Source organism: Trichechus manatus, unplaced genomic scaffold, assembly GCF_000243295.1.
Source record: "Trichechus manatus latirostris isolate Lorelei unplaced genomic scaffold, TriManLat1.0 scaffold00060, whole genome shotgun sequence".
In the NCBI taxonomy this organism is placed as follows: domain Eukaryota; kingdom Metazoa; phylum Chordata; class Mammalia; order Sirenia; family Trichechidae; genus Trichechus; species Trichechus manatus.
The window spans coordinates 9,998,067-10,009,370 of record NW_004443996.1 but is presented as its reverse complement, the minus strand read 5'-3'; the positions used below and the strand labels follow the sequence as shown (position 1 = coordinate 10,009,370).

At 42.8% G+C, this 11,304-nt stretch overlaps 1 protein-coding gene across 1 annotated transcript in view; it reads right to left on the bottom strand.

Annotated features, from left to right (window-relative positions):
• The window catches only part of BRWD3 (bromodomain and WD repeat domain containing 3), a 138,317-nt gene extending 136,675 nt beyond the window's left edge, over window positions 1-1,642 (bottom strand). Inside the window, exons 1-4 of the mRNA XM_004378881.2 lie at window positions 1,353-1,642; window positions 1,168-1,226; window positions 935-964; window positions 468-527 (exon numbers count right to left, since the gene is read on the bottom strand). Of these exons, the coding sequence (XP_004378938.1) occupies window positions 468-527; window positions 935-964; window positions 1,168-1,226; window positions 1,353-1,383 (180 nt within the window). The 5' untranslated portion in view covers window positions 1,384-1,642. The remainder of the gene's footprint in view (window positions 1-467; window positions 528-934; window positions 965-1,167; window positions 1,227-1,352) is intronic.
• Window positions 1,643-11,304: the final 9,662 nt, after the last annotated feature.

The following is an 11,304-nucleotide window of genomic DNA, read 5'->3' as shown; positions in this document are numbered from 1 at the left end:
CCCACCCCACCCCCAAAAAAGCCTGGCCCAGTTCCCGTATTTCGAGCCTTGACCAACCAGAAACCAGTTTTCTTCCACTAATCCGGAACTGAGGGCTGTTACCAACGCTGTCATTGGCCAGCGTCAGTCCTTGGTACGTGCCCCAAGATAACCCCCTGGTTTTTTTTCCCTTTTCTCCCTACAATAGGCCTTCTCCGATGTTTGTAACATCTTCATAAGCCACAATACGGCACCTCTGATAACTAACTCGCATTCTTCAAAGTTTTCGGGTGGAAACAAGCTAGGCCAAGGGGAGGGCAAGGTACCCTTTCTCCTCCTCGCAGGGAGGGGGTAAGGGGCGGTCGATCTTTGACTAGTCACAGAGCTCAAGAACCGCGTAGGCTGAGAGGTCGGGGGCGGACTGGGGGGAAAAGGTGGGGAGGGAGTGGAGAAAGAGTTGGGTAAGTTGAAATGAAAACTTAACTCACCAGATCCTCAAAGCTTCTCCGGTGCTCTTTCCCCTCCCAGTCTAAGCGCCGCGGAATCAGCTGGGGGCCGGAGGAAAAAAAAGGGTGAGGGGGGCAAACGATAAAGGCGAAGCCTCCACTCCCCATCAACCCAACCCAGCCAGGGTCCCGGTCCTCGACTCTATTGCGTCTGTATTTCCCTTGGCCCGATAGCTATAGCCTCAGAGCTAGACGAGTGCGGGGGGGGGGCGGTTAAGTAGAAGGAAATGCCGAAAAACTGCCTCCCACAGGCATAAAGAGTGGACGAGTTAAGACCCCAGCGCTGTCCACCCCTTTTGAGGAAAGAAGCCCGTTCACCCCATGACAACAGCTATGGGTGCCCCGATCTAAACCTCCCTCTCGGCCCCTGCCTTCCGCCCCTAACTTGCCCTCCCCTTCCTCCAATCTCACCCCAACCCTCCCCACCCCTTCCCGAAGGGGCTCCGTACCTGATGCTCCTCGAGCTCCTGCACTAGCACCTAAGCAAAAGGGAAACACGGATATGAGGAGCAGCTCGGGCCATCAACACGTTCCACCCTCCCCACTTCGAACCCAGCCACTGACGGTAGGAGTAGTCAAGGCCGGCCTTTCCCTCACCCTCAGCAGAACTGCTGACCCAGCTGCCTCGATTTCCCCATTGAGACCATACCCCACGAATCCCAGCTCTCCTTCTTCCCCTCACCTGAGCGGATTTGTTGCAGGGTCCGGACTGCAAGAACCTAGCGATCAGGTAATACAGCTCTGAGGAAGAGGGGGAAAAAGAGGGTGAGAGGGACGCAAAGAAGAGAAATAGCAGCTTTTAAAAAAGAAACTGACAGCCCTCACGCTAAGCCCCCATCCCCTTAGCCCACGGACACAGGTACCCACCGGCTTCGATCTGGGTAGGGGCCGCCGCCATCCTTTTCCCGAGGGGGCTTGGAGACTTCGCTCCGGAGGGGCTGGCGGGGGGTTGGCTGCCTCTATTGTGGTGAAGCCCCCATGCCCGGGAGTCCCGCCGCTTCCGCCGTACTCCTCGTCCCAGTTTCGGTCTTTCCCGGATTCATCGCATCACGTTTCGACCCATAGATATCCTAGCCCAAGAGCTGAGGAGGCGGAGGAGGAAGGAGAGAGCGAGCGAGGAGGAGGGAGGAGCCGAAGTGGCGGAGGAGGGGAGAGAGGGGAGAATGGGGAGGGGTAAAATGGTAAGAGGGGCCTGCAGCGCTCGTTGTTCGCCGCCTGGGGCGCTAACTCAGAAGCTTGGCCTCCGCTCTCCAAGACGTCCCACTGTTACCTAGGTGATGCGAAGAGGAAGGCTGTAATGGACGTCTGACGCTCTGGCAACCGCTGTAGAACTCTGTGGTGGCGTACCTTCAGCGAGCTTCCGAGTCAGTCGCCCTTCCTGTGAGGGCCATTAGGCCCTTTCCGGTTGAGGACCCTGTCTCCTGAAGTGATCTTCAAGAACTTGAGAGGGTCTGACTTGATTCAGCTGCTGTTGCTGTTTTCCTCGGAACGCCAAAGCGTTTTTTTTTTTTTCCGCTTTTCCCTCCCCCGCGGAAAGGAGGCTAGCCGCTAAAGGGTTTTGTGCCTGAGGGAGGAAAAAGGGGCCTTTATTCGTTGCCACTTGTTTGTGTGTAAAATGATTTTTGTACCCAAATGAAAATACCGTACCAATCCAGAGCACGGGCCTCATGTTGTTAAAAAGAAAGACTAGTTGTAAGAATGTCCACCGATTCTGATTACATGTGAAATTTTTAGTCAGCCATAAAGCAATTTATGTTTTCCTCTTCTGAAAGTTTAATACATGCCATCTTTATACTATTCCTATAGGAAAATTTTCTATTGTGTTTTGAAATACTGCCAAAGTAGTTTACATTAATCAAATATTTTTGTGTTAATTACATTTCTTTATGCAAGGTAGTTTTCTAGAGGTTTAGGACCACATTTGTTTAATATATATATCCTCAAACTCTTAATACAGCACCAACTTTCGGTATTTGGTTACTGAGATCTTCAGTGATCGAAGAATTTGTAGAGTAATTGACACAGATACAGTAAACTGGGTCTCTTTCTTTCCCTACTTTCTCTTAACACCTGTTCCCACCCCAAGCCTTGCCCAAAAGAAGTAATTAACGGAAGCTGAAGCTGATGAGACTAGAAATGTTTAAGCTACATTTATTATATTTAAACATTTAAAATTTGAAGGTTAACCTAAATTTAATGCTGTATTCTTAGTAATTTAGTTTTCTTACTTAGAGCTCAGCCACTGACCAAAATGGACCTAGAATTCCATTATACTATATAAAACTGGTTGTCTCATTTTGTCCATTTTTTTCCTCAGCAAAAATTACACATGGTAATTGTGAAATGATTGGTTTATCTTTGTTATGCAATGGTACTTGATAAAGCAAATGCCATTACTGAAAAAAATAGATACTGCAAAGATGTATAAACCCTAGACATCTCATTGCAAGTAGTTTAGCAAAACACCAGACTGTATGAATAATTTCTACAGTTCAAGTCTCGTATGTATAACAATTAACATTAGTCAAGCATAGACGTGCTATGAGTTGGAATCGACTCGACAGTAGTGAGTTTTTGGTTTTGGTTAGTACTTTACATGGAGCCCTGGTGACCCAGTGGTTAAGAGCTCCGCTGCTAACCAAAAGGTTGGCAATTTGAATCCACCAGCTGCTCCTTGGAAACCCTATGGGGCAGTTCTACTCAGCTCTATAGGGTTGCTATGAGTCAAAATCAGCTCGAGGGCAACGGGTGTTTATGGTTTAGCACTTTACATGCTTTACCTCATTTAATCTTTACAATAATCCTAGGAGGTAGGTTCTATTATTATCCCCATTTTACAGATGATAAAAATGACTATATGACTTTGCAGAAGTCACTTAAATTCTGTGAGCCTTGTTCCTCATATGTAAAATGAGAATTATACTTGTCATGCCTACTTCACAGGTAATGCTGTAAAAGCCATGTGAGATATTTGTGTCATATTTAAAATTCGTATGCCATTGTTATTCCAGTGATCACTTCTGTATCAATCTGAGTGCAATCAGGAGAGAAAAATCACACAGTAATTTGAACAGAAAGTTTAAGATAAACACTTATTAATGATAACAGGAGATTGGAGTGGCGATGGATTAGTAGTGAGGATTAAAGAGAACTATAAAGAAGTCTGCAGCCTTCAGTATGGATTACACCTCAACATAAAAGTCCTCACAACTGGAACAATAAGCAACATCATGATAAATGGAGAAGAGACTGACATTGTCAAAGATTTCATTTTACTTAGATTGGCAATCAACGCCCATGGAAGCAGCTGTCAGGAAATCAAAGGATGCATTGCATTGGGAAAATCTGCTGCAAAAGACCTCTTTAAAGTGTTAAAAAGCAAAGATGTCACTTTGAGGACTAAGGTGCTCCTGACCCAAGCCATGATATTTTCAGTCGCCTGTGAAAGCTGAACAATGAATAAGGCAGACTGAAGAAGAATTTATGCCTTTGAATTACAGTGTTGGTGAAAAATATTGAATATACCATGGACTGCCAGAAGAACCAACAAGTCTGTCTTGGAAGAAATACAGCCAGAGTGCTCCATGGAAGTGAGAATGGTGAGACTTCATCTTACGTACTTTGGACGTGTTATCAGGAGGGACCAGTCCCTGGAGAAGGACATCATGCTTGGTAGAAGGTCAGAGAAAAAGAGGAACACCCTCGAGGAAATGGGTTGACACAGTGGCTGCAACAATGGGCTCAAGCATAACAACGATTGTGAGAATGGCACAGGACAGGGCAGTGTTTCTGTTGTACATAGGGTCGCTGTGAGTCAGAACTGACTCAATGGCACCTAACAACAACAACTAAAGAATATAGGAATAGAAAATATATAATATAATAGATATTCATACCCACTACCCCTAGATGAAGGTCCCTGGGTGGCGTGAGTGGTTTGCCATCAACTACTAACCTGAAGATTGGCAGTTCAAACCCACCTAGCAGCACCATGGAAGAAAGATTACAGCCAAGAAAACCATATGAAGTAGTTCTACTCTGTAACATGTGGGTTCGCCACGAGTCAGGATTAACGGCAACGGGTTACCTCTAGAGATGAGATGGAGCACCTGCACCTCCTCATTCTCTCCAGGACTGAGATCCAGACCTTGTTAGAAAGGATACAGCCAGTCAAGGCTCACTCAAAGGCAGGAAAGATGCTGTGGTGCCTTGAGGACAAAATTTGCTGAACTTGGAACTTGCTAGAACCCTCTGAAACTTAGTAGAAACCCACCCTCTGGAATCCATCTGGAAAAGATGTTCAGAGGAAGGTGTCTCACCAAAAGCACTCTATTACAAAACCATCAGAAGGAGGGTGCCAGGGGAAGACACTGGCTACTAGGTGGCACTATGTGCCACAGGAGCTGGACACTGAAGAAGCTGCACATGCATTAGGAACGGCCTGCACAGTGACCAGCACACCAGAAACAGGGAGAAAAACCCTTTCTTCCTGCATTGTCTTTCCAGTGCCCTCTACTGACAGAGCTTCAGTGCCAGCTGGCAAAAGGAAAAATATGTCAACGGCTCACATCCATTTTCACAGAGCAGTCAATAAAGGCAAATTTGGAGATAAGAAGCAATAAATCAATAAACCGGTATAACTTCCCTCTGTTTTCTTGACCATAATGACTACATAAAATACATGTGTTCACATACAATGTATTTATTTGTTGTTTAGCTTAATGTTCTAAAGTGTTTTGTAATAATTAAAATCACCAGCCTTAATCCTGTGGCCAAAGGCTTAATTAAGAAGAAAAGGCAAATTTCATAAATCAGAACAGAAGTAGATTTAGGTAGGAAAAATCTGGAATGTTTACTCAGTAGGTGAGTAGGTATTTGCTACGTTACCGCCTATGTAATATTTTTAAATATTTTCCACATTTCAGTGTTTATACTATTCTTTTATTTACTGTTTATTTTTCAGAGTTGTTAGTTGCCACCGAGTTGGCACCAACTCATAGCGACCTTATGGATAAAAGAATGATACATTGCCTGGTCCTGGCGCCTTCTTCATAATCATTGGTATGTTTCAATCCATTGTTACAGCCACTGTGTCAATCCATCTTATGGAGGAGGGCTTCCCTAGCGTTTGCTGATCCTCCTGTCACACACGATGACGTGTCCAAAATAAGCGAGCCGAAGTCTTGCCATCCTCACTTCTAAGGAGCATTCTGGTTCTATTTCTTCGAAGACTGACTTGTTTGTTCTTCTGGCAGTCCATAATAGATATTCAGTATTCCTTGCCAACACCGCAATTTGAATGCATCAGTTCTTCTCTGTCTTCCTTTTTCATTGTCCAGCTTTTGAATGCATGTGAGACGATTGAAGAGGCCATGGCTTGGGTCAGGCATACCTTTGTCATCAAAGTGAAATCTTTCCTTTTTAAAACTTTAAAGAAGTCTGTTGCAGCAGATTTGCCCAATGCAATATGTCATTTGATTTCTTGACTGCTGCTTCTATGGATATTGATTGTTGATCCAATTAGAATGAAATCATTGACAACTTGAATTTGAAATTGTCATTGATTATTTAAAGTAGCTTGTGGCAAATTTAAAAAGATGTGAATATGATACAGATATGTCAATTTAAGTAAAGAAATAATATAGCATGTTTTAATATTTTGTTCCTTATTTTCATCTGTTATTTTCCTAGGGCTACTGTAATAAATTATCACAAACCTGGTAGCTTAAAACAACAGAAATTTATTCTCTCACGGTTCTGGAGGCCAGAAGTTTGAAATCAAGGTGTGAGCAGTGCCATGTTCCGTCTGAAGTTTTTAGTGGAGAATCCTTCCTTGCCTCTTCCAGGTTCTGGGGGCTCCTGGTGTTCCTTGGCTTGTGGCAGCATAACTCTAGCTTCTGCCTCTGTTTTTACATGGCCTTCTTTACTGTGTCTCTGTGTCAAATCTCTCTCTCCTTTCTCTTATAAGGATACCAGTTATTGGATTTAGGGCCATCCTAAACCCAGAATGATCTCATCTCGAGATTGTTAATTACTTCTGCAAAGACCCTATTTCCAAATAAGATTATACTTACAGGTACCAGGGGTTAGAACATGGACATATCATTTGGGGAGACACAGTTCAACACACTACATCATCATTTATTTTACTCTGGGTCTTTAAAAATTACATTTTAATGGAAGATCTAGGTTGAAAATTCTCCCTAGGAAGGAAAAAAAAAAAAGAAAGGAAATCACTGAGATGGAAGCACAAAAGTGGTAAATAAGAAGATTAATATAACAAACAGCTCGAGAAGACAAAGTATTATACTGAAATGTGCAAAGAGCTGCAGTTAGAAAACCAAAAGGGAAGAACACAGTCAACGTTTCTCAAGCTGAAAGAACTGAACTAAAAATTCAAGCCTCAAGTTGCAATATTGAAGGATTCTATGGGCAAAATATTGAACGATACAGGAAGCATCAAAAGAAGGTGGAATGAATACACAGAGTCACTGTACCAAAAAGAATTTCTCCATGTTCAGCCATTTCAGGAGGTAACATATGATCAAGAAAAAATGGTACTGAAGGAAGAATTCCAAGCTGCACTCAAGGCATTGGCGAAAAACAAGGCTCCAGAAATTGACAGAATACCAGCTGAGATGTTTCAACAAATGGACGCAGTGCTGGAAATGCTCACAGGTCTCTGCCAAGAAATTTGGAAGACAGCTACCTGGAAAACCAACTAGAAGAGATCTATATTTGTGCCCATTCCAACAGAATGTAGAAACTATTGAACAATATCATTAATATCACACGCAAGTAAAATTTTGCTGAAGATCATTCGAAAGTGGATGCTGCAGTACATCGACAGGGAACAGCCAGAAATTCAAGCCAGATTCAGAAGAGGATGTAGAACAAGGAATATCATTGCTGGTGTCAGATGGATTTTGGCTGAAAGCGGAGAACACCGGAAAGATGTTTACCTGTGTTTTATAGACTATGAAAAGGCATTCAACTGTGTGGATCATAACAAATTATGGATAACATTGTGAAGAATGTGAATTCCAGAACACTTAATTGTGCTCATGAGGAACCTGTACATAGACCAGGAGGCAGTCTTTTGAACAGAGCAAGGGGATACTGCGTGGTTTAAAGTCAAGAAAGGTGTATGTCAGGATTGTATCCTTTCCCCATACTTATTCAAATTGTATGCTGAGCTGGACTGTATGAAGAAGAATGCAGCATCAGGATTGGAGGAAGACTCAATAACAATCTGCAATATGCAGACGACACAACCTTGCTTGCTGAAAGTGAAGAGTACTTGAAGCACTTATTGATGAAGATCGAAGACTATAGCCTTCAGTAAGGATTACACCTCAACATAAAGAAAACAAAAATCCTCACAGCTAGACTGATAAGGAACATCATGATAAATGGAGAAAATATTGAAGTCGTCAAGGATTTCATTTTACTTGGATCCACTGTCAACAAACGGCGAATTGCTTTGGGCTAATCTGCTGCAAAAGACCTCTTTAAAGTGTTAAATAGCAAAGATGTCACTTTCTAAGGTGCTCCTGACCCAAGCCATGGTGTTTTCAATCGCCTCATATGCATGTGTAAGCTTGACAATGAATAAAGAATTGATGCCTTTGAATTATGGTGTTAGTGAAGAATATTGAATATACCGTGGACTGCGAGAAGAACAAACAAATCTGTTCCTAGAAGAAGTACAGCCAGAATGCTCTTCAGAAGCAAGGATAGCGAGACTTCATCTCACATACTTTGGACATGTTATCAGGAAGAACCAGTCCCTGGAGAAAGACATCATGCTCAGTAAAGTAGAGGGTCAGTGAAAAAGAGGAAGACCCTCAATGAGATGGATTGACACAGTGGCTGCAACAGTGAGCTCAAGCATAGCAACCATTGTGAGGATGGTGCAGGACCAGGCAGTGTTTCCTTCTGTTGTACATAGGGTCGCTATGAGTCGGAACTGACTCAGTGGCATCTAACAACAACAACATAAATAGTTGATCTCCCTTTTTTTAAATTTCAGCTTCTGTAAAAAACATGTAATGTATTTACTAGTAACAGCACAAATGAGGTAGGTATAAGCAAAGCTGTATCGGACTAACAAAATGACAAAACATGGTAACTTGAATCCATAGGAACATATGAAGGCAATCAGAAGTGATATATAAAGTTAATATAGCAAAAGATATAAATAAAACCAGCTCTCCTTTATTCTCTTAGTTTCTTTAAAAGACATAAAATTATATCTATTAATGATTATAATGGTATATTGTTTGGTTTGTAATAAATGTTACATAAAGGGACCAGAATAGCCATAAGAATCTTGAAAAAGAACAAGGTTGAAGGACTCACATTTTCTAATTTCAAAACTTCAAAGCTACAGAAATCAAGACAGCATGTTACTGGCATAAGGATAGATATATAGATCAGTACAATAGAACTGAGCATCCAGAACTAAGCTGACATTTACAGTCAATTGATTTTCAACAAGGGTACCAAGACAATTCAATGGGGAAAAATAGTCTCTTCAACAAATGGTACTGGTAAAACTGGAAATCCATATGTAAAAGGTGAATTTGAACCCCTGTCTGACAACTTGGAGCCCTGGTGGTGCAGTGGTTAAGTGTTTGTCTGCTAACCAAAAGGATGGCAGTTCAAATCCACCATCTGCTCCTTGGAAACCTTGTGGGGCAATTCTGCTCTGTCCTATAGGGTCACTATGAATCAGAATCGACTCGATGGCAATGGGTTTTTTGGTTTATCTCACAACATATACGAAAATTAATCCTAAATGGATCACAAGCCTAAATTTAAGATCTAAAACTTTCTAAGAAGAAAAAAGTATAGGCATAAATCTTCATGACCTTGGATTTTACAATGGTTTATAAGATATGGCTCCAACATCACAAGCCACAAAAGACAAAAATAGATAAATTGAATTTCATTGAAATTTTTTTAAAAATTATGGATATCAAAGGACACTGCCAAGAATGTAAAAAGACATTCCACAGAATGGGATAAAATATTTGTAAATCATATATCAGTTAAGGCACTTCTATCTTGAATACATAAAAAATTCTTACGCATTTTGATGGTTAAGTTGTGTGTCAGCTTGGCTGGGCTATGATACTGAGTCATTTGCCAGTTATGATGTAGTTTGGCAGTTATGTAATGACATAATCACCTCCATGATGAGATCTGATATAATGTAATCTCCTCCATGATGAGATCAGCTATGAGCAGCCAATCAGTTGAAAAGTAGTTTCCTTAGGGGTATGGCCTGCATCTAATATATATGGACTTTCTAGCAAAGCTTGCTGGCTTTTGCTCTGCTCTGGATCCTGTATTCAGCTCATCATCATCTGAATTCCGGTTCTTGGAACTTGAACCAGTAGCCTGCCATCTTACCTGCCAATCTTGGATTCATCAGCCTCCGCAGCCCATAAGCCAGCAGCCTGCCGTCTGGCCTGCCAATCTTGATTTTCTTATCCCTTGCAGCTACATGAGTCAGGAGAAGCCTCCAGCCTGATGCCTGACCCATGGATTTGGGACTTTCTAGCCTCTACAACCATGTGATCCATTTCCTTGATATAAATCTCTCTCTCGCTCTTTCTCTCTCTCTGGCTATATATATATGCTTTGCTGTTTTTGCTTCTCTAGAGAACCCAGCCTAAGACCCATAGATAATCCATCAACAATAAAAAGACAAATGACCCAATTTAAAAAATAGGCAGAGGAGCTGAATAAGAACATGAAAAGATGCTCCATATCTTTTTTCCCCATCAGGGAAATACAAATCAAAACCACAATGAGATGCCACTTCATACTCACTAAAACAAAAAGACCAAACCCATTGCCATTGAGTCAACTCCAATGAATAGTGACCCTACAGGACAGAGTAGAACTGCCCTATGGGATTTCCAAGGACCAGCTGGTGGATATGAACTGCTGAACTTTTGGTTAGCAGCTGATCTCTTAATGACTGTGCCACCAGGGCTCCTCATTCCCACTAGGATGACTATAATAAAAAAAAGACAGTTCCGGCAAAATGGTGCTCTAGGCAGAAGCACCACACCATCCCTCCACAGCAAAGATCCGAAAAACTAAGCCGAACAGAGAAAACAATATTCCTGAAACCCTAAAACATCAAATGAAGAGATAAAAGAACTCAGCCAAGCACCAAATGGAGTGGGAAAACTGACAGAGAACAGAGAGCGAGGAGAGATTCATGCAGAGGTCCCCTACCAGCTAACGCAGCGCGGATCCACCATCTTGGACTCCTATTGGAGACCAGCAAACGGGGTACGAGAAAGCAGCCTCACAGAGCGTCCAGCAGGAGACAAAACAACCGGTAATTTGTGGTGTGTGCTTTCCCACCCCCCACCCCTCTTCGCACCAGCTCCGCCTCCTCTGCTTCCCGCAGCCATGGTCTCTTGACCGTTAACCGCCGGCTGCTTGGATTCCAAACACCTGAGCGGATGGCTCTCTGGGTGCCATTTGTTGGCTGCTGGTGTTGCTTTCTTCCGTTTCTTTTGATTTCTTCCTTGTCTCTCGCCATCTCCCCCTCCATTTGCTTCAGTGCCTTGCTCCGTGCGCCATCTTTGCTTCTTCCTGAGGGGCTGCAGAGCTCCGGTAATTTGTGATATACGCTTTCCCACTCTCTACCCTTCTTGACCCACACTCGGTGCCCTCTGCTGCCCGTGGACACAGTCTCTTGTCCAGAAACACCAGCCCGCACTAGCTAGCTCTCTGAGTGCCATTTGTTGTCTGCTGGTGTTGCTTTTTTTTTTTCTGCTTCTTTTAATTTCTT